We start from the raw sequence: 24,389 nt of genomic DNA, 5'->3' as shown, positions 1-24,389 counted from the left end.
TAACAATTCACTCAAATTCTTTACTACACATGACCAATTCCCACAAGATCCTTCTCTAGCTATGAGTTGATTAACTTTAGGTCAGAGACTTAAAGGGGGAAAACGTTACCGAAATTGAATGACAAAGGTGCGGATGAAAAGAAGCCCGAATCTCTCACTGAAGATGAAGTCGCACTGTAAGCGGGAAACAGTGGTGAGAAACATGAAGCATAAAAGTCACAGGGCTTTTTAAGTGAAATCAAACAGAAATTTAAAGTTGAGTCACAACAGCAACAATTGTTTGAATTTACTTAAAATTGTACGTACGATTGCTACAACTTGTCTTTCAAGATTTCTGTATTCCGCGCTGCTGCGATTGTTGAGTTCTTCTACAAATGGTTCTTGCAGGGTTGCTGTGAGAAGCACAACTGGTGAAGGAGCTGCAGTGATTCCAGTTGTCCTTGGCCTTGTAGTTGTTGTTGATCCTATAGGTGTAGATCAGTGAATGAGGAGTCAAGGTAAACATTATTTGGCACATTGCCAAGCACTGATACTTTGTGGTGGATATTTAGGTACACGTGGTAAATGTTTACTTACGAATGACTTCGATGGAGGCTGGATCGATACTGAGGTTGAAGGTGTTGCTTGCGTTATTCACAGCAACTCTCAAGGTTTCTGCAACAACATCGGCCTGTGGGATTTGATCGGGTGATGCCGTGTTGTTGAACTCGAGCCCCACCTCTGCTTGGATGTATCCCATTTGTGGCCTTGCATCACAAAAGTACATTTCTTTAATCAACCGGTTTTATTTTAAAATATCACGTTTGCTAAACTTTGACTTTAAATTTTTTTTCTAACAATTCACTCAAATTCTTTACTACACATGACCAATTCCCACAAGATCCTTCTCTAGCTATGAGTTGATTAACTTTAGGTCAGAGACTTAAAGGGGGAAAACGTTACCGAAATTGAATGACAAAGGTGCGGATGAAAAGAAGCCCGAATCTCTCACTGAAGATGAAGTCGCACTGTAAGCGGGAAACAGTGGTGAGAAACATGAAGCATAAAAGTCACAGGGCTTTTTAAGTGAAATCAAACAGAAATTTAAAGTTGAGTCACAACAGCAACAATTGTTTGAATTTACTTAAAATTGTACGTACGATTGCTACAACTTGTCTTTCAAGATTTCTGTATTCCGCGCTGCTGCGATTGTTGAGTTCTTCTACAAATGGTTCTTGCAGGGTTGCTGTGAGAAGCACAACTGGTGAAGGAGCTGCAGTGATTCCAGTTGTCCTTGGCCTTGTAGTTGTTGTTGATCCTATAGGTGTAGATCAGTGAATGAGGAGTCAAGGTAAACATTATTTGGCACATTGCCAAGCACTGATACTTTGTGGTGGATATTTAGGTACACGTGGTAAATGTTTACTTACGAATGACTTCGATGGAGGCTGGATCGATACTGAGGTTGAAGGTGTTGCTTGCGTTATTCACAGCAACTCTCAAGGTTTCTGCAACAACATCGGCCTGTGGGATTTGATCGGGTGATGCCGTGTTGTTGAACTCGAGCCCCACCTCTGCTTGGATGTATCCCATTTGTGGCCTTGCATCACAAAAGTACATTTCTTTAATCAACCGGTTTTATTTTAAAATATCACGTTTGCTAAACTTTGATTTTAAATTTTTTTTCTAATAATTCACTCAAATTCTTTATTACACATGACCAATTCCCACAAGATCCTTCTCTAGCTATGAGTTGATTAACTTTAGGTCAGAGACTTAAAGGGGGAAAACGTTACCGAAATTGAATGACAAAGGTGCGGATGAAAAGAAGCCCGAATCTCTCACTGAAGATGAAGTCGCACTGTAAGCGGGAAACAGTGGTGAGAAACATGAAGCATAAAAGTCACAGGGCTTTTTAAGTGAAATCAAACAGAAATTTAAAGTTGAGTCACAACAGCAACAATTGTTTGAATTTACTTAAAATTGTACGTACGATTGCTACAACTTGTCTTTCAAGATTTCTGTATTCCGCGCTGCTGCGATTGTTGAGTTCTTCTACAAATGGTTCTTGCAAGGTTGCTGTGAGAAGCACAACTGGTGAAGGAGCTGCAGTGATTCCAGTTGTCCTTGGCCTTGTAGTTGTTGTTGATCCTATAGGTGTAGATCAGTGAATGAGGAGTCAAGGTAAACATTATTTGGCACATTGCCAAGCACTGATACTTTGTGGTGGATATTTAGGTACACGTGGTAAATGTTTACTTACGAATGACTTCGATGGAGGCTGGATCGATACTGAGGTTGAAGGTGTTGCTTGCGTTATTCACAGCAACTCTCAAGGTTTCTGCAACAACATCGGCCTGTGGGATTTGATCGGGTGATGCCGTGTTGTTGAACTCGAGCCCCACCTCTGCTTGGATGTATCCCATTTGTGGCCTTGCATCACAAAAGTACATTTCTTTAATCAACCGGTTTTATTTTAAAATATCACGTTTGCTAAACTTTGATTTTAAATTTTTTTTCTAATAATTCACTCAAATTCTTTATTACACATGACCAATTCCCACAAGATCCTTCTCTAGTTATGAGTTGATTAACTTTAGGTCAGAGACTTAAAGGGGGAAAACGTTACCGAAATTGAATGACAAAGGTGCGGATGAAAAGAAGCCCGAATCTCTCACTGAAGATGAAGTCGCACTGTAAGCGGGAAACAGTGGTGAGAAACATGAAGCATTAAAGTCACAGGGCTTTTTAAGTAAAATCAAACAGAATTTAAAGTTGAGTCACAACAGCAACAATTGTTAGAATTTACTTAAAATTGTACGTACGATTGCTACAACTTGTCTTTCAAGATTTCTGTATTCCGCGCTGCTGCGATTGTTGAGTTCTTCTACAAATGGTTCTTGCAAGGTTGCTGTGAGAAGCACAACTGGTGAAGGAGCTGCAGTGATTCCAGTTGTCCTTGGCCTTGTAGTTGTTGTTGATCCTATAGGTGTAGATCAGTGAATGAGGAGTCAAGGTAAACATTATTTGGCACATTGCCAAGCACTGATACTTTGTGGTGGATATTTAGGTACACGTGGTAAATGTTTACTTACGAATGACTTCGATGGAGGCTGGATCGATACTGAGGTTGAAGGTGTTGCTTGCGTTATTCACAGCAACTCTCAAGGTTTCTGCAACAACATCGGCCTGTGGGATTCGATCGGGTGATGCCGTGTTGTTGAACTCGAGCCCCACCTCTGCTTGGATGTTTCCCATTTGTGGCCTATCATCACAAAAGCACATTTCTTTAATCAACCGGTTTTATTTTAAAATATCACGTTTGCTAAACTTTGACTTTACATTTTTTTTCTAACAATTCACTCAAATTCTTTATTACACATGACCAATTCCCACAAGATCCTTCTCTAGTTATGAGTTGATTAACTTTAGGTCAGAGACTTAAAGGGCTGAGAAAACTTCGTTATGAATTGGCGCTATAAATTGAATTAATTAAAGGGGAAAACGTTACCAAATTGAATGACAAAGGTGCGGATGAAAAGAAGCCCGAATCTCTCACTGAAGATGAAGTCGCACTGTAAGCGGGAAACAGTGGTGAGAAACATGAAGCATAAAAGTCACAGGGCTTTTTAAGTGAAATCAAACAGAAATTTAAAGTTGAGTCACAACAGCAACAATTGTTAGAATTTACTTAAAATTGTACGTACGATTGCTACAACTTGTCTTTCAAGATTTCTGTATTCCGCGCTGCTGCGATTGTTGAGTTCTTCTACAAATGGTTCTTGCAGGGTTGCTGTGAGAAGCACAACTGGTGAAGGAGCTGCAGTGATTCCAGTTGTCCTTGGCCTTGTAGTTGTTGTTGATCCTATAGGTGTAGATCAGTGAATGAGGAGTCAAGGTAAACATTATTTGGCACATTGCCAAGCACTGATACTTTGTGGTGGATATTTAGGTACACGTGGTAAATGTTTACTTACGAATGACTTCGATGGAGGCTGGATCGATACTGAGGTTGAAGGTGTTGCTTGCGTTATTCACAGCAACTCTCAAGGTTTCTGCAACAACATCGGCCTGTGGGATTCGATCGGGTGATGCCGTGTTGTTGAACTCGAGCCCCACCTCTGCTTGGATGTTTCCCATTTGTGGCCTATCATCACAAAAGCACATTTCTTTAATCAACCGGTTTTATTTTAAAATATCACGTTTGCTAAACTTTGACTTTACATTTTTTTTCTAACAATTCACTCAAATTCTTTATTACACATGACCAATTCCCACAAGATCCTTCTCTAGTTATGAGTTGATTAACTTTAGGTCAGAGACTTAAAGGGGGAAAACGTTACCGAAATTGAATGACAAAGGTGCGGATGAAAAGAAGCCCGAATCTCTCACTGAAGATGAAGTCGCACTGTAAGCGGGAAACAGTGGTGAGAAACATGAAGCATTAAAGTCACAGGGCTTTTTAAGTAAAATCAAACAGAAATTTAAAGTTGAGTCACAACAGCAACAATTGTTTGAATTTACTTAAAATTGTACGTACGATTGCTACAACTTGTCTTTCAAGATTTCTGTATTCCGCGCTGCTGCGATTGTTGAGTTCTTCTACAAATGGTTCTTGCAGGGTTGCTGTGAGAAGCACAACTGGTGAAGGAGCTGCAGTGATTCCAGTTGTCCTTGGCCTTGTAGTTGTTGTTGATCCTATAGGTGTAGATCAGTGAATGAGGAGTCAAGGTAAACATTATTTGGCACATTGCCAAGCACTGATACTTTGTGGTGGATATTTAGGTACACGTGGTAAATGTTTACTTACGAATGACTTCGATGGAGGCTGGATCGATACTGAGGTTGAAGGTGTTGCTTGCGTTATTCACAGCAACTCTCAAGGTTTCTGCAACAACATCGGCCTGTGGGATTCGATCGGGTGATGCCGTGTTGTTGAACTCGAGCCCCACCTCTGCTTGGATGTTTCCCATTTGTGGCCTATCATCACAAAAGTACATTTCTTTAATCAACCGGTTTTATTTTAAAATATCACGTTTGCTAAACTTTGACTTTATATTTTTTTTCTAACAATTCACTCAAATTCTTTATTACACATGACCAATTCCCACAAGATCCTTCTCTAGTTATGAGTTGATTAACTTTAGGTCAGAGTCTTAAAGGGGGAAAACGTTACCGAAATTGAATGACAAAGGTGCGGATGAAAAGAAGCCCGAATCTCTCACTGAAGATGAAGTCGCACTGTAAGCGGGAAACAGTGGTGAGAAACATGAAGCATTAAAGTCACAGGGCTTTTTAAGTAAAATCAAACAGAATTTAAAGTTGAGTCACAACAGCAACAATTGTTAGAATTTACTTAAAATTGTACGTACGATTGCTACAACTTGTCTTTCAAGATTTCTGTATTCCGCGCTGCTGCGATTGTTGAGTTCTTCTACAAATGGTTCTTGCAGGGTTGCTGTGAGAAGCACAACTGGTGAAGGAGCTGCAGTGATTCCAGTTGTCCTTGGCCTTGTAGTTGTTGTTGATCCTATAGGTGTAGATCAGTGAATGAGGAGTCAAGGTAAACATTATTTGGCACATTGCCAAGCACTGATACTTTGTGGTGGATATTTAGGTACACGTGGTAAATGTTTACTTACGAATGACTTCGATGGAGGCTGGATCGATACTGAGGTTGAAGGTGTTGCTTGCGTTATTCACAGCAACTCTCAAGGTTTCTGCAACAACATCGGCCTGTGGGATTCGATCGGGTGATGCCGTTTTGTTGAACTCGAGCCCCACCTCTGCTTGGATGTTTCCCATTTGTGGCCTTGCATCACAAAAGTACATTTCTTTAATCAACCGGTTTTATTTTAATGTATCACGTTTGCTAAACTTTGACTTTAAATTTTTTTTCTAACAATTCACTCAAATTCTTTATTACACATGACCAATTCCCACAAGATCCTTCTCTAGCTATGAGTTGATTACCTTTAGGTCAGAGACTTAAAGGGGGAAAACGTTACCGAAATTGAATGACAAAGGTGCGGATGAAAAGAAGCCCGAATCTCTCACTGAAGATGAAGTCGCACTGTAAGCGGGAAACAGTGGTGAGAAACATGAAGCATAAAAGTCACAGGGCTTTTTAAGTGAAATCAAACAGAAATTTAAAGTTGAGTCACAACAGCAACAATTGTTTGAATTTACTTAAAATTGTACGTACGATTGCTACAACTTGTCTTTCAAGATTTCTGTATTCCGCGCTGCTGCGATTGTTGAGTTCTTCTACAAATGGTTCTTGCAGGGTTGCTGTGAGAAGCACAACTGGTGAAGGAGCTGCAGTGATTCCAGTTGTCCTTGGCCTTGTAGTTGTTGTTGATCCTATAGGTGTAGATCAGTGAATGAGGAGTCAAGGTAAACATTATTTGGCACATTGCCAAGCACTGATACTTTGTGGTGGATATTTAGGTACACGTGGTAAATGTTTACTTACGAATGACTTCGATGGAGGCTGGATCGATACTGAGGTTGAAGGTGTTGCTTGCGTTATTCACAGCAACTCTCAAGGTTTCTGCAACAACATCGGCCTGTGGGATTCGATCGGGTGATGCCGTGTTGTTGAACTCGAGCCCCACCTTTGCTTGGATGTTTCCCATTTGTGGCCTTGCATCACAAAAGCACATTTCTTTAATCAACCGGTTTTATTTTAAAATATCACGTTTGCTAAACTTTGACTTTACATTTTTTTTCTAACAATTCACTCAAATTCTTTATTACACATGACCAATTCCCACAAGATCCTTCTCTAGTTATGAGTTGATTAACTTTAGGTCAGAGACTTAAAGGGGGAAAACGTTACCGAAATTGAATGACAAAGGTGCGGATGAAAAGAAGCCCGAATCTCTCACTGAAGATGAAGTCGCACTGTAAGCGGGAAACAGTGGTGAGAAACATGAAGCATTAAAGTCACAGGGCTTTTTAAGTAAAATCAAACAGAATTTAAAGTTGAGTCACAACAGCAACAATTGTTAGAATTTACTTAAAATTGTACGTACGATTGCTACAACTTGTCTTTCAAGATTTCTGTATTCCGCGCTGCTGCGATTGTTGAGTTCTTCCACAAATGGTTCTTGCAAGGTTGCTGTGAGAAGCACAACTGCTGAAGGAACTGCAGTGATTCCAGTTGTCCTTGGCCTTGTAGTTGTTGTTGATCCTATAGGTGTAGATCAGTGAATGAGGAGTCAAGGTAAACATTATTTGGCACATTGCCAAGCACTGATACTTTGTGGTGGATATTTAGGTACACGTGGTAAATGTTTACTTACGAATGACTTCGATGGAGGCTGGATCGATACTGAGGTTGAAGGTGTTGCTTGCGTTATTCACAGCAACTCTCAAGGTTTCTGCAACAACATCGGCCTGTGGGATTCGATCGGGTGATGCCGTGTTGTTGAACTCGAGCCCCACCTCTGCTTGGATGTTTCCCATTTGTGGCCTATCATCACAAAAGCACATTTCTTTAATCAACCGGTTTTATTTTAAAATATCACGTTTGCTAAACTTTGACTTTACATTTTTTTTCTAACAATTCACTCAAATTCTTTATTACACATGACCAATTCCCACAAGATCCTTCTCTAGTTATGAGTTGATTAACTTTAGGTCAGAGACTTAAAGGGGGAAAACGTTACCGAAATTGAATGACAAAGGTGCGGATGAAAAGAAGCCCGAATCTCTCACTGAAGATGAAGTCGCACTGTAAGCGGGAAACAGTGGTGAGAAACATGAAGCATTAAAGTCACAGGGCTTTTTAAGTAAAATCAAACAGAATTTAAAGTTGAGTCACAACAGCAACAATTGTTAGAATTTACTTAAAATTGTACGTACGATTGCTACAACTTGTCTTTCAAGATTTCTGTATTCCGCGCTGCTGCGATTGTTGAGTTCTTCTACAAATGGTTCTTGCAAGGTTGCTGTGAGAAGCACAACTGGTGAAGGAGCTGCAGTGATTCCAGTTGTCCTTGGCCTTGTAGTTGTTGTTGATCCTATAGGTGTAGATCAGTGAATGAGGAGTCAAGGTAAACATTATTTGGCACATTGCCAAGCACTGATACTTTGTGGTGGATATTTAGGTACACGTGGTAAATGTTTACTTACGAATGACTTCGATGGAGGCTGGATCGATACTGAGGTTGAAGGTGTTGCTTGCGTTATTCACAGCAACTCTCAAGGTTTCTGCAACAACATCGGCCTGTGGGATTCGATCGGGTGATGCCGTGTTGTTGAACTCGAGCCCCACCTCTGCTTGGATGTTTCCCATTTGTGGCCTATCATCACAAAAGCACATTTCTTTAATCAACCGGTTTTATTTTAAAATATCACGTTTGCTAAACTTTGACTTTACATTTTTTTCTAACAATTCACTCAAATTCTTTATTACACATGACCAATTCCCACAAGATCCTTCTCTAGTTATGAGTTGATTAACTTTAGGTCAGAGACTTAGAGTGTGGTGCACCTGTCTGTCTGTGCCCCCTCTGCCTCTCTCTCTCTCTCTCTCTCTCTCCCCACGCCCCCCCTTCTTTTTTTTTTTTTTTTTTTTTTTTTTTTTTTTTTTTTTTTTCCTTTTCTTTTCTTTTGTTTTTTTTTTTTTTTTTTTTTTTTTTTCTTTTTAATTTTTTTTAATTTGTTTTAACCCTCTTTTTTTTTAATTTTCTGTGATAAATCTTTTTTTAATAATTGGCCCTTTAAAAAAAAAATTAAATTAAATTAAATAAAGGGGGAAAACGTTACGAAATTGAATGACAAAGGTGCGGATGAAAAGAAGCCCAAATCTCTCACTGAAGATGAAGTCGCACTGTAAGCGGGAAACAGTGGTGAGAAACATGAAGCATTAAAGTCACAGGGCTTTTTAAGTAAAATCAAACAGAATTTAAAGTTGAGTCACAACAGCAACAATTGTTAGAATTTACTTAAAATTGTACGTACGATTGCTAAAACTTGTCTTTCAAGATTTCTGTATTCCGCGCTGCTGCGATTGTTGAGTTCTTCTACAAATGGTTCTTGCAAGGTTGCTGTGAGAAGCACAACTGGTGAAGGAGCTGCAGTGATTCCAGTTGTCCTTGGCCTTGTAGTTGTTGTTGATCCTATAGGTGTAGATCAGTGAATGAGGAGTCAAGGTAAACATTATTTGGCACATTGCCAAGCACTGATACTTTGTGGTGGATATTTAGGTACACGTGGTAAATGTTTACTTACGAATGACTTCGATGGAGGCTGGATCGATACTGAGGTTGAAGGTGTTGCTTGCGTTATTCACAGCAACTCTCAAGGTTTCTGCAACAACATCGGCCTGTGGGATTCGATCGGGTGATGCCGTGTTGTTGAACTCTAGCCCCACCTCTGCTTGGATGTTTCCCATTTGTGGCCTATCATCACAAAAGCACATTTCTTTAATCAACCGGTTTTATTTTAAAATATCACGTTTGCTAAACTTTGACTTTACATTTTTTTTCTAACAATTCACTCAAATTCTTTATTACACATGACCAATTCCCACAAGATCCTTCTCTAGTTATGAGTTGATTAACTTTAGGTCAGAGACTTAGAGTGTTGTTGCTGTGCACCTGTCTGTCTGTCTGTCTCTCGCTCTCTCTCTCTGCCTCTCTCTCTCTCTCTCTCTCTCTCTCACCCCAACTGGTCGAGACAGACGACCACCCACCTAGAGCCGGAGGATCTGTCCTAGGTTTCTGCCTTTTAACAGGCAGTTTTTCCTTGCCCTTGTCGCCAAGTGCTTGCTCATGGTGGTACTGTTGGGTCTCTGTAATTAATGTTAAAGAGTTCGGTCTAGACCTGCTCTATTTGAAAAGTGTCCTGAGATAACTTCTGTTATGAATTGGCACTATACAAATAAAATTGAATTGAATTGAAATTAAAGGGGGAAAACGTTACCGAAATTGAATGACAAAGGTGCGGATGAAAAGAAGCCCAAATCTCTCACTGAAGATGAAGTCGCACTGTAAGCGGGAAACAGTGGTGAGAAACATGAAGCATTAAAGTCACAGGGCTTTTTAAGTAAAATCAAACAGAATTTAAAGTTGAGTCACAACAGCAACAATTGTTAGAATTTACTTAAAATTGTACGTACGATTGCTAAAACTTGTCTTTCAAGATTTCTGTATTCCGCGCTGCTGCGATTGTTGAGTTCTTCTACAAATGGTTCTTGCAAGGTTGCTGTGAGAAGCACAACTGGTGAAGGAGCTGCAGTGATTCCAGTTGTCCTTGGCCTTGTAGTTGTTGTTGATCCTATAGGTGTAGATCAGTGAATGAGGAGTCAAGGTAAACATTATTTGGCACATTGCCAAGCACTGATACTTTGTGGTGGATATTTAGGTACACGTGGTAAATGTTTACTTACGAATGACTTCGATGGAGGCTGGATCGATACTGAGGTTGAAGGTGTTGCTTGCGTTATTCACAGCAACTCTCAAGGTTTCTGCAACAACATCGGCCTGTGGGATTCGATCGGGTGATGCCGTGTTGTTGAACTCGAGCCCCACCTCTGCTTGGATGTTTCCCATTTGTGGCCTATCATCACAAAAGCACATTTCTTTAATCAACCGGTTTTATTTTAAAATATCACGTTTGCTAAACTTTGACTTTACATTTTTTTTCTAACAATTCACTCAAATTCTTTATTACACATGACCAATTCCCACAAGATCCTTCTCTAGCTATGAGTTGATTAACTTTAGGTCAGAGACTTAAAGGGGGAAAACGTTACAAAAAATTGAATGACAAAGGTGCGGATGAAAAGAAGCCCGAATCTCTCACTGAAGATGAAGTCGCACTGTAAGAGGGAAACAGTGGTGAGAAACATGAAGCATTAAAGTCACAGGGCTTTTTAAGTAAAATCAAACAGAATTTAAAGTTGAGTCACAACAGCAACAATTGTTAGAATTTACTTAAAATTGTACGTACGATTGCTACAACTTGTCTTTCAAGATTTCTGTATTCCGCGCTGCTGCGATTGTTGAGTTCTTCCACAAATGGTTCTTGCAAGGTTGCTGTGAGAAGCACAACTGCTGAAGAAACTTCAGTGATTCCAGTTGTCCTTGGCCTTGTAGTTGTTGTTGATCCTATAGGTGTAGATCAGTGAATGAGGAGTCAAGGTAAACATTATTTGGCACATTGCCAAGCACTGATACTTTGTGGTGGATATTTAGGTACACGTGGTAAATGTTTACTTACGAATGACTTCGATGGAGGCTGGATCGATACTGAGGTTGAAGGTGTTGCTTGCGTTATTCACAGCAACTCTCAAGGTTTCTGCAACAACATCGGCCTGTGGGATTCGATCGGGTGATGCCGTATTGTTGAACTCGAGCCCCACCTCTGCTTGGATGTTTCCCATTTGTGGCCTATCATCACAAAAGCACATTTCTTTAATCAACCGGTTTTATTTTAAAATATCACGTTTGCTAAACTTTGACTTTACATTTTTTTTCTAACAATTCACTCAAATTCTTTATTACACATGACCAATTCCCACAAGATCCTTCTCTAGTTATGAGTTGATTAACTTTAGGTCAGAGACTTAAAGGGGGAAAACGTTACCGAAATTGAATGACAAAGGTGCGGATGAAAAGAAGCCCGAATCTCTCACTGAAGATGAAGTCGCACTGTAAGCGGGAAACAGTGGTGAGAAACATGAAGCATTAAAGTCACAGGGCTTTTTAAGTAAAATCAAACAGAATTTAAAGTTGAGTCACAACAGCAACAATTGTAAGAATTTACTTAAAATTGTACGTACGATTGCTACAACTTGTCTTTCAAGATTTCTGTATTCCGCGCTGCTGCGATTGTTGAGTTCTTCTACAAATGGTTCTTGCAAGGTTGCTGTGAGAAGCACAACTGGTGAAGGAGCTGCAGTGATTCCAGTTGTCCTTGGCCTTGTAGTTGTTGTTGATCCTATAGGTGTAGATCAGTGAATGAGGAGTCAAGGTAAACATTATTTGGCACATTGCCAAGCACTGATACTTTGTGGTGGATATTTAGGTACACGTGGTAAATGTTTACTTACGAATGACTTTGATGGAGGCTGGATCGATACTGAGGTTGAAGGTGTTGCTTGCGTTATTCACAGCAACTCTCAAGGTTTCTGCAACAACATCGGCCTGTGGGATTCGATCGGGTGATGCCGTGTTGTTGAACTCTAGCCCCACCTCTGCTTGGATGTTTCCCATTTGTGGCCTATCATCCCAAAAGCACATTTCTTTAATCAACCGGTTTTATTTTAAAATATCACGTTTGCTAAACTTTGACTTTACATTTTTTTCCTAACAATTCACTCAAATTCTTTATTACACATGACCAATTCCCACAAGATCCTTCTCTAGTTATGAGTTGATTAACTTTAGGTCAGAGACTTAGAGTGTTGTTGCTGTGCACCTGTCTGTCGTCTGTCTCGCTCTCTCTCTGCCTCTCTCTCTCTCTCTCTCTCTCTCTCTCTCACCCCAACTGGTGAGACAGACGACCACCCACCTAGAGCCGGAGGATCTGTCCCAGGTTTCTGCCTTTAACAGGCATTTTTCCTTGCCCTTGTCGCCAAGTGCTTGCTCATGGTGGTACTGTTGGGTCTCTGTAATTAATGTTAAAGAGTTTGGTCTAGACCTGCTCTATTTGAAAAGTGTCCTGAGATAACTTCTGTTATGAATTGGCGCTATACAAATAAATGAATTGAATGAAATTAAAGGGGGAAAACGTTACCGAAATTGAATGACAAAGGTGCGGATGAAAAGAAGCCCGAATCTCTCACTGAAGATGAAGTCGCACTGTAAGCGGGAAACAGTGGTGAGAAACATGAAGCATTAAAGTAACAGGGCTTTTTAAGTAAAATCAAACAGAATTTAAAGTTGAGTCACAACAGCAACAATTGTTAGAATTTACTTAAAATTGTACGTACGATTGCTACAACTTGTCTTTCAAGATTTCTGTATTCCGCTGCTGCGATTGTTGAGTTCTTCTACAAATGGTTCTTGCAAGGTTGCTGTGAGAAGCACAACTGGTGAAGGAGCTGCAGTGATTCCAGTTGTCCTTGGCCTTGTAGTTGTTGTTGATCCTATAGGTGTAGATCAGTGAATGAGGAGTCAAGGTAAACATTATTTGGCACATTGCCAAGCACTGATACTTTGTGGTGGATATTTAGGTACACGTGGTAAATGTTTACTTACGAATGACTTCGATGGAGGCTGGATCGATACTGAGGTTGAAGGTGTTGCTTGCGTTATTCACAGCAACTCTCAAGGTTTCTGCAACAACATCGGCCTGTGGGATTCGATCGGGTGATGCCGTGTTGTTGAACTCGAGCCCCACCTCTGCTTGGATGTTTCCCATTTGTGGCCTATCATCACAAAAGCACATTTCTTTAATCAACCGGTTTTATTTTAAAATATCACGTTTGCTAAACTTTGACTTTACATTTTTTTCTAACAATTCACTCAAATTCTTTATTACACATGACCAATTCCCACAAGATCCTTCTCTAGTTATGAGTTGATTAACTTTAGGTCAGAGACTTAAAGGGGGAAAACGTTACCGAAATTGAATGACAAAGGTGCGGATGAAAAGAAGCCCGAATCTCTCACTGAAGATGAAGTCGCACTGTAAGCGGGAAACAGTGGTGAGAAACATGAAGCATTAAAGTCACAGGGCTTTTTAAGTAAAATCAAACAGAATTTAAAGTTGAGTCACAACAGCAACAATTGTAAGAATTTACTTAAAATTGTACGTACGATTGCTACAACTTGTCTTTCAAGATTTCTGTATTCCGCGCTGCTGCGATTGTTGAGTTCTTCTACAAATGGTTCTTGCAAGGTTGCTGTGAGAAGCACAACTGGTGAAGGAGCTGCAGTGATTCCAGTTGTCCTTGGCCTTGTAGTTGTTGTTGATCCTATAGGTGTAGATCAGTGAATGAGGAGTCAAGGTAAACATTATTTGGCACATTGCCAAGCACTGATACTTTGTGGTGGATATTTAGGTACACGTGGTAAATGTTTACTTACGAATGACTTTGATGGAGGCTGGATCGATACTGAGGTTGAAGGTGTTGCTTGCGTTATTCACAGCAACTCTCAAGGTTTCTGCAACAACATCGGCCTGTGGGATTCGATCGGGTGATGCCGTGTTGTTGAACTCTAGCCCCACCTCTGCTTGGATGTTTCCCATTTGTGGCCTATCATCCCAAAAGCACATTTCTTTAATCAACCGGTTTTATTTTAAAATATCACGTTTGCTAAACTTTGACTTTACATTTTTTTCTAACAATTCACTCAAATTCTTTATTACACATGACCAATTCCCACAAGATCCTTCTCTAGTTATGAGTTGATTAACTTTAGGTCAGAGACTTAGAGTGTTGTGCTGGCACCTGTCTGTCTGTCTGTCTCTCGCCTCTCTCGCCTCTCTCTCTCTCTCTCTCTCTCTCCACCCCAACTGGTCGAGACAGACGACCACCCACCTAGAGCCGGAGGATCTGTCCTAGGTTTCTGCCTTTAACAGGCAGTTTTCCTTGCCCTTGTCGCCAAGTGCTTGCTCATGGTGGTACTGTTGGGTCTCTGTAATTAATGTTAAAGAGTTCGGTCTAGACCTGCTCTATTTGAAAAGTGTCCTGAGATAACTTCTGTTATGAATTGGCACTATACAAATAAAATTGAATTGAATTGAAATTAAAGGGGGAAAACGTTACCGAAATTGAATGACAAAGGTGCGGATGAAAAGAAGCCCAAATCTCTCACTGAAGATGAAGTCGCACTGTAAGCGGGAAACAGTGGTGAGAAACATGAAGCATTAAAGTCACAGGGCTTTTTAAGTAAAATCAAACAGAATTTAAAGTTGAGTCACAACAGCAACAATTGTTAGAATTTACTTAAAATTGTACGTACGATTGCTAAAACTTGTCTTTCAAGATTTCTGTATTCCGCGCTGCTGCGATTGTTGAGTTCTTCTACAAATGGTTCTTGCAAGGTTGCTGTGAGAAGCACAACTGGTGAAGGAGCTGCAGTGATTCCAGTTGTCCTTGGCCTTGTAGTTGTTGTTGATCCTATAGGTGTAGATCAGTGAATGAGGAGTCAAGGTAAACATTATTTGGCACATTGCCAAGCACTGATACTTTGTGGTGGATATTTAGGTACACGTGGTAAATGTTTACTTACGAATGACTTCGATGGAGGCTGGATCGATACTGAGGTTGAAGGTGTTGCTTGCGTTATTCACAGCAACTCTCAAGGTTTCTGCAACAACATCGGCCTGTGGGATTCGATCGGGTGATGCCGTGTTGTTGAACTCGAGCCCCACCTCTGCTTGGATGTTTCCCATTTGTGGCCTATCATCACAAAAGCACATTTCTTTAATCAACCGGTTTTATTTTAAAATATCACGTTTGCTAAACTTTGACTTTACATTTTTTTTCTAACAATTCACTCAAATTCTTTATTACACATGACCAATTCCCACAAGATCCTTCTCTAGTTATGAGTTGATTAACTTTAGGTCAGAGACTTAAAGGGGGAAAACGTTACCGAAATTGAATGACAAAGGTGCGGATGAAAAGAAGCCCGAATCTCTCACTGAAGATGAAGTCGCACTGTAAGCGGGAAACAGTGGTGAGAAACATGAAGCATTAAAGTCACAGGGCTTTTTAAGTAAAATCAAACAGAATTTAAAGTTGAGTCACAACAGCAACAATTGTTAGAATTTACTTAAAATTGTACGTACGATTGCTACAACTTGTCTTTCAAGATTTCTGTATTCCGCGCTGCTGCGATTGTTGAGTTCTTCTACAAATGGTTCTTGCAAGGTTGCTGTGAGAAGCACAACTGGTGAAGGAGCTGCAGTGATTCCAGTTGTCCTTGGCCTTGTAGTTGTTGTTGATCCTATAGGTGTAGATCAGTGAATGAGGAGTCAAGGTAAACATTATTTGGCACATTGCCAAGCACTGATACTTTGTGGTGGATATTTAGGTACACGTGGTAAATGTTTACTTACGAATGACTTCGATGGAGGCTGGATCGATACTGAGGTTGAAGGTGTTGCTTGCGTTATTCACAGCAACTCTCAAGGTTTCTGCAACAACATCGGCCTGTGGGATTCGATCGGGTGATGCCGTGTTGTTGAACTCGAGCCCCACCTCTGCTTGGATGTTTCCCATTTGTGGCCTATCATCACAAAAGCACATTTCTTTAATCAACCGGTTTTATTTTAAAATATCACGTTTGCTAAACTTTGACTTTACATTTTTTTCTAACAATTCACTCAAATTCTTTATTACACATGACCAATTCCCACAAGATCCTTCTCTAGTTATGAGTTGATTAACTTTAGGTCAGAGACTTAAAGGGGGAAAACGTTACCGAAATTGAATGACAAAGGTGCGGATGAAAAGAAGCCCGAATCTCTCACTGAAGATGAAGTCGCACTGTAAGCGGGAAACAGTGGTGAGAAACATGAAGCATCAAAGTCACAGGGCTTTTTAAGTGAAATCAAACAGAATTTAAAGTTGAGTCACAACAGCAACAATTGTTAGAATTTACTTAAAATTGTACGTACGATTGCTACAACTTGTCTTTCAAGATTTCTGTATTCCGCGCTGCTGCTATTGTTGAATTCTTCTGCAAATGGTTCTTGCAGGGTTGCTGTGAGAAGCACAACTGGTGAAGGAGCTGCAGTGATTCCAGTTGTCCTTGGCCTTGTAGTTGTTGTTGATCCTATAGGTGTAGATCAGTGAATGAGGAGTCAAGGTAAACATTATTTGGCACATTGCCAAGCACTGATACTTTGTGGTGGATATTTAGGTACACGTGGTAAATGTTTACTTACGAATGACTTCGATGGAGGCTGGATCGATACTGAGGTTGAAGGTGTTGCTTGCGTTATTCACAGCAACTCTCAAGGTTTCTGCAACAACATCGGCCTGTGGGATTCGATCGGGTGATGCCGTGTTGTTGAACTCGAGCCCCACCTCTGCTTGGATGTTTCCCATTTGTGGCCTATCATCACAAAAGCACATTTCTTTAATCAACCGGTTTTATTTTAAAATATCACGTTTGCTAAACTTTGACTTTACATTTTTTTTCTAACAATTCACTCAAATTCTTTATTACACATGACCAATTCCCACAAGATCCTTCTCTAGTTATGAGTTGATTAACTTTAGGTCAGAGACTTAAAGGGGGAAAACGTTACCGAAATTGAATGACAAAGGTGCGGATGAAAAGAAGCCCGAATCTCTCACTGAAGATGAAGTCGCACTGTAAGCGGGAAACAGTGGTGAGAAACATGAAGCATTAAAGTCACAGGGCTTTTTAAGTAAAATCAAACAGAATTTAAAGTTGAGTCACAACAGCAACAATTGTTAGAATTTACTTAAAATTGTACGTACGATTGCTACAACTTGTCTTTCAAGATTTCTGTATTCCGCGCTGCTGCGATTGTTGAGTTCTTCTACAAATGGTTCTTGCAAGGTTGCTGTGAGAAGCACAACTGGTGAAGGAGCTGCAGTGATTCCAGTTGTCCTTGGCCTTGTAGTTGTTGTTGATCCTATAGGTGTAGATCAGTGAATGAGGAGTCAAGGTAAACATTATTTGGCACATTGCCAAGCACTGATACTTTGTGGTGGATATTTAGGTACACGTGGTAAATGTTTACTTACGAATGACTTCGATGGAGGCTGGATCGATACTGAGGTTGAAGGTGTTGCTTGCGTTATTCACAGCAACTCTCAAGGTTTCTGCAACAACATCGGCCTGTGGGATTCGATCGGGTGATGCCGTGTTGTTGAACTCGAGCCCCACCTCTGCTTGGATGTTTCCCATTTGTGGCCTATCATCACAAAAGCACATTTCTTTAATCAACCGGTTTTATTTTAAAATATCACGTTTGCTAAACTTTGACTTTACATTTTTTTTCTAACAATTCACTCAAATTCTTTATTACACATGACCAATTCCCACAAGATCCTTCTCTAGCTATGAGTTGATTAACTTTAGGTCAGAGACTTAAAGGGGGAAAACGTTACCGAAATTGAATGACAAAGGTGCGGATGAAAAGAAGCCCGAATCTCTCACTGAAGATGAAGTCGCACTGTAAGCGGGAAACAGTGGTGAGAAACATGAAGCATCAAAGTCACAGGGCTTTTTAAGTGAAATCAAACAGAATTTAAAGTTGAGTCACAACAGCAACAATTGTTAGAATTTACTTAAAATTGTACGTACGATTGCTACAACTTGTCTTTCAAGATTTCTGTATTCCGCGCTGCTGCTATTGTTGAATTCTTCTGCAAATGGTTCTTGCAGGGTTGCTGTGAGAAGCACAACTGGTGAAGGAGCTGCAGTGATTCCAGTTGTCCTTGGCCTTGTAGTTGTTGTTGATCCTATAGGTGTAGATCAGTGAATGAGGAGTCAAGGTAAACATTATTTGGCACATTGCCAAGCACTGATACTTTGTGGTGGATATTTAGGTACACGTGGTAAATGTTTACTTACGAATGACTTCGATGGAGGCTGGATCGATACTGAGGTTGAAGGTGTTGCTTGCGTTATTCACAGCAACTCTCAAGGTTTCTGCAACAACATCGGCCTGTGGGATTCGATCGGGTGATGCCGTGTTGTTGAACTCGAGCCCCACCTCTGCTTGGATGTTTCCCATTTGTGGCCTATCATCACAAAAGCACATTTCTTTAATCAACCGGTTTTATTTTAAAATATCACGTTTGCTAAACTTTGACTTTACATTTTTTTTCTAACAATTCACTCAAATTCTTTATTACACATGACCAATTCCCACAAGATCCTTCTCTAGTTATGAGTTGATTAACTTTAGGTCAGAGTCTTAAAGGGGGAAAACGTTACCGAAATTGAATGACAAAGGTGCGGATGAAAAGAAGCCTGAATCTCTCACTGAAGATGAAGTCGCACTGTAAGCGGGAAACAGTGGTGAGAAACATGAAGCATCAAAGTCACAGGGCTTTTTAAGTGAAATCAAACAGAATTTAAAGTTGAGTCACAACAGCAACAATTGTTAGAATTTACTTAAAATTGTACGTACGATTGCTACAACTTGTCTTTCAAGATTTCTGTATTCCGCGCTGCTGCGATTGTTGAGTTCTTCTACAAATGGTTCTTGCAAGGTTGCTGTGAGAAGCACAACTGGTGAAGGAGCTGCAGTGATTCCAGTTGTCCTTGGCCTTGTAGTTGTTGTTGATCCTATAGGTGTAGATCAGTGAATGAGGAGTCAAGGTAAACATTATTTGGCACATTGCCAAGCACTGATACTTTGTGGTGGATATTTAGGTACACGTGGTAAATGTTTACTTACGAATGACTTCGATGGAGGCTGGATCGATACTGAGGTTGAAGGTGTTGCTTGCGTTATTCACAGCAACTCTCAAGGTTTCTGCAACAACATCGGCCTGTGGGATTCGATCGGGTGATGCCGTGTTGTTGAACTCGAGCCCCACCTCTGCTTGGATGTTTCCCATTTGTGGCCTATCATCACAAAAGCACATTTCTTTAATCAACCGGTTTTATTTTAAAATATCACGTTTGCTAAACTTTGACTTTACATTTTTTTTCTAACAATTCACTCAAATTCTTTATTACACATGACCAATTCCCACAAGATCCTTCTCTAGTTATGAGTTGATTAACTTTAGGTCAGAGACTTAAAGGGGGAAAACGTTACCGAAATTGAATGACAAAGGTGCGGATGAAAAGAAGCCTGAATCTCTCACTGAAGATGAAGTCGCACTGTAAGCGGGAAACAGTGGTGAGAAACATGAAGCATTAAAGTCACAGGGCTTTTTAAGTGAAATCAAACAGAATTTAAAGTTGAGTCACAACAGCAACAATTGTTAGAATTTACTTAAAATTGTACGTACGATTGCTACAACTTGTCTTTCAAGATTTCTGTATTCCGCGCTGCTGCTATTGTTGAGTTCTTCCACAAATGGTTCTTGCAGGGTTGCTGTGAGAAGCACAACTGGTGAAGGAGCTGCAGTGATTCCAGTTGTCCTTGGCCTTGTAGTTGTTGTTGATCCTATAGGTGAAGATCAGTGAATGAGGAGTCAAGGTAAACATTATTTGGCACATTGCCAAGCACTGATACTTTGTGGTGGCTATTTAGGTACACGTGGTAAATGTTTACTTACGAATGACTTCGATGGAGGCTGGATCGATAGTGAGGTTGAAGGTGTTGCTTGTGTTATTCACAGCAACTCTCAAGGTTTCTGCAGCAACATCGGCCTGTGGGATTTGATCGGGTGATGCCGTGTTGTTGAACTCGAGCCCCACCTCTGCTTGGATGTTTCCCATTTGTGGCCTTGCATCAGAAAAGTACATTTCTTTAATCAACCGGTTTTATTTTAAAATATCACGTATGCTAAACTTTGACTTTACATTTTTTTTCTAAAAATTCACTCAAATTCTTTATTACACATGACCAATTCCCACAAGATCCTTCTCTAGCTATAAGTTGATTAACTTTAGGTCAGAGACTTAAAGGGGGAAAACATTACCGAAATTGAATGACAAAGGTGCGGATGAAAAGAAGCCCGAATCTCTCATTGAAGATGAAGTCGCACTGTAAGCGGGAAACAGTGGTGAGAAACATGAAGCATTAAAGTCACAGGGCTTTTTAAGTGAAATCAAACAGAATTTAAAGTTGAGTCACAACAGCAACAATTGTTAGAATTTACTTAAAATTGTACGTACGATTGCTACAACTTGTCTTTCAAGATTTCTGTATTCCGTGCTGCTGCGATTGTTGAGTTCTTCCACAAATGGTTCTTGCAAGGTTGCTGTGAGAAGCACAACTGGTGAAGGAGCTGCAGTGATTCCAGTTGTCCTTGGCCTTGTAGTTGTTGTTGACCCACCAGTTGTGGTTGATCCTGTTGTTAAAATATTAATAATCATTATGACAGAATGTAAATATTAGTTGTTACATTAATCTGCAAATGTTTTTTAAATAACACCTTAAGTTTTATTTTTTCATTACTATAATTACTAACTTACCCATACATATCATCAAAATTGATAAGATGGGTCCAACACCCATCTTTTCTGGTCTTGAATCTGTGAAATCAGTCAGCACAGAGAGTTAATTACTACACCTGCCTACTAACAGCTTATATGTTAATTATATATTTGCATATTTTTTTATGTAGTATGTATTTATATAACAATAAATTATAATACATTATTAACATGGTGAGAATATTATTTTTCTTTTCATAATGAGCCAAAAACAAGAATAGATCTACCTGTGTTAAACAAAAATTTGTGGAAGCTGATATGCTACCCTTTAATTGGTTGAGGAAAAAAAAGGTTAAAATACTGACATGTTTAATCTCTGAGGAAAAAGGTAATAAAAAATGAATCTGGTACAATATAAATATTCATACAAGGAATCAGAGATTTGTATTGCTGACAATGTGTAACTGATGCTGTCTAGATGGGTGTATGCATATTTCCCCAACAACACAGGAAGTCATATGTATGACTTTTACAATAAAGTTTCTTTATTGTTTTTTTATGTAGTTATCATGCATCTTGTTTTCTGTTATTGTGGGTAATGGTGTGAGTTATTATGTTACCTTTGTTAAATGTATGACGATAAAGTTATACATAAGATAAGATAAGTTTTTTGTATCTAAAGTCACACGATTGTTACCCAGAAGTTTTGAGGAAGCACAGAGAGGTAAGAGAATGGCAGGTGAAAACAGTTAACCTTTATGTTCTCATCTGTTACGCTACAGCTGGTCTACCAGGTGAACACTGTAATAATTATCAAGGTACCTTACTAAGGATTGTTATACTTTGTTACAAGTAAATGTGAGACACAGTACACAGGCCCCTCCCTCCTCCCCTAGTCGCCACACTGAAATTATGCTGCCTGCCCTTGAAGACAGCTTCTTCGTGGAGTTTTTTCTCCAGATTGGACAAAGTTGGAACGGGATACCAGAATTTGTTCCAGAGATCAGGAACAACCCCAAACTCTAAAGAGAGCTGGAATAGTCTTTGAAATACTTCAGTGATGTATGTCCTTCCACATATTCCATAGGGCGACCAAGCCCAAGTTGTTGATCCTTTTCAAATGTTTGGCAACAGACTGGGTGGAGACTTGCTGGATTCACAGGTGAGAGTTTTGGATAGAAGTTTGGCAAAATCCTGAGTGTCAAAATGATTGAATAACTTACTTCATTAATGTGGTCTCATCTGTGGCATGAACAGACTTTGGTCCTACACTGATGTTTGTTCCTGAAATAGTTTTGATTCTTCTCCAGGCTGAACATTTGTCCCCATGTTAAAAGTATCGATAGTTCGCCTGTCTCACTGCTCGCTTGACCTCTTTATTAAATTTCTCTCCCTTTTTTTGGCCCGCAGAAAATACCCATTTGTTTTTATTTTAGATTCTTTTAACTCCTTTGTTACCCATGGTTTATTATTAAAGACTTTCTGCTTAATATCTGAGCTTGGATCAACAAGACCATCCCATTATGTACATTTAACACAGCCTCTAAGGCTGTACTGTATTCTCTGACAAGGACTTACATATTCTAGTAAAAGATTTCTCTCTTTGAATAATTGGTTGGTATGCAGAACCAAGAAAAACGGACCAAGACCCAGCAGCTGGAACGATCTGTATGCTCTGGAAACAGTTGTCCAGTACCTGACTGTATTGAGTAGAGCAGTCAATGTACTGCTGATATGCAGGTAAAACACGATCAAGCGGAAGTTGTCTTGTAGAAACTTAGGTACAGCTCAAATCAACATCAATACTATAAAAAATTTAATGTCAGTAAATGAATCCTTTGTAGCCTGAGCCTGACATAAACCAGAATTTTCTGTTCATTACAAGCTAAAGTAAACTATGTTGTGCAAAAAATATAGTACATATGATTAGTAAAACAAATAAATAACACATTTATTTGCATCACATGCATTGTTAATAAAATATTACATTTATATAAAATAGAGACTCAAAGTTCTAAAAGAAACTCATCACTAGGCATGTCACGATACCAGAAACTCTTTCTGTTTGTGTCTCTGTTGTCCTTATTCAGCAGTAAGTTCACTGTCCAAAAAACACAACTCACATTTAAGATTTTTTCACCCGCAATTCCATTTTAACAACAGCAGGTGAGGTGGTGGCAGGTTTGGATGAGGCTCGTAGTTATTGACGTAGCCTATCAAAATGATTGAAAACAAAGTGGTCCATAGGCACCAGCTGATGTTTTCACTGCTGTTCACTTTTGCTGCGCCTGGTTCGCCCTGGTAAATAAACACTATATCTATATATACTCATGTGCGAACATGTGCGATAGTCTGTAGAGGAGGTGCACCATTAGGTCAGGACGAATTGATATCCCGGTACCCATGGTACTTACTGTCCTGTAGAATAACGAGTACTGTCACGTTTTCAAAACACAGGCATCGACTTGGTACAGAAATCAGTTCTGGTGACATCTCTACTCATTACACTGACTGACTCACATCAATTGTCAAATGCCTATGCAATTTTGCATGTGTGAATCATTCATCAAAGTCTGTACAGATGTCTCCAATTCCACTGCATTGAAAAACCGAGAATAAGGTTTATTATTGGTAGCCTTGTTCTATGGTGTTCATTTTCCCATCGTAAAAGTGGGTGAAGACAGGAGCAAACATTCAGTACAGTGAGAATTAGTTTGTAGACAGCCATTGTCTTCAGTCTTCAGCAAAACTACCCAGGTCAAAGTCTTTATGTGATGGTGCACTCTCGCAATATCACTTAAAGAAGATGCAAACATTTTAACTAATAGATATTACTATAAAACTTCCCCAGGTGATTACTTGTATTACAAGTTTTCTGAAACTTTATGGTTAAATATGCAAATGAGGCATTATCTAATGCTAACTTTTTGTCAATTTAGGATAAGTATACTGACGTAAGTTGTATATGTAAGTGTAGTAAAGTAAACCTAAAGAGACTGAAAGATGTACTTACCAATCTCCAATTAGAAAAAGAAATAGATACTACTTAGAAGAAATATTTATAGTCCCTTCTTCTCAAGTGTGGATTTCATGTACAATCTACAATATCGTTATTTATTTAATCCATTTCACATATGTGACGCCGCAAACACAACCTGTCTGTAAGAGTAGTTGTCTATTAAAGCCTTTATATAGCACTTATAATAAAGGCATTACATGACCGGAGCTACAATCTTATTTGTCACTTTCTTGGCTTAGTCTCATGGTGTACTCCCTTCTCTTTGTCATGTCATAAGAAAATGTCATTCTGTCGCATTTCCCCTCCCCAAGGTATAAAAGGAATAATTTGTTTTGGCACTGCATTTCTAGAATGAACAGGCGACAACCTGTTTTAACAAAACA

General features: G+C 39.6%; 1 protein-coding gene across 17 annotated transcripts in view; it reads right to left on the bottom strand.

Annotated features, from left to right (window-relative positions):
* Positions 1-24,157, bottom strand: part of LOC127379519 (uncharacterized) — a 43,268-nt gene extending 19,111 nt beyond the window's left edge. For 4 of the 17 annotated variants that reach the window (XM_051429202.1, XM_051429199.1, XM_051429203.1 and 1 more), the window contains exons 1-8: positions 24,001-24,157; positions 21,027-21,086; positions 20,727-20,902; positions 20,531-20,595; positions 20,165-20,334; positions 14,904-15,061; positions 14,708-14,772; positions 12,044-12,213 (exon numbers count right to left, since the gene is read on the bottom strand). In XM_051429202.1, the coding sequence (XP_051285162.1) occupies positions 12,044-12,213; positions 14,708-14,772; positions 14,904-15,061; positions 20,165-20,334; positions 20,531-20,595; positions 20,727-20,902; positions 21,027-21,069 (847 nt within the window). In that variant the 5' untranslated portion in view covers positions 21,070-21,086; positions 24,001-24,157. The other 13 variants (XM_051429208.1, XM_051429209.1, XM_051429212.1 and 10 more) reach the window with 12 other exon arrangements.
* Positions 24,158-24,389: the final 232 nt, after the last annotated feature.

This window comes from Dicentrarchus labrax, unplaced genomic scaffold (genome assembly GCF_905237075.1).
Source record: "Dicentrarchus labrax unplaced genomic scaffold, dlabrax2021, whole genome shotgun sequence".
Lineage (NCBI taxonomy): Eukaryota > Metazoa > Chordata > Actinopteri > Moronidae > Dicentrarchus > Dicentrarchus labrax.
Note: the sequence above shows the minus strand (reverse complement) of the source record. Positions and strands in the feature narration are given on the sequence as shown.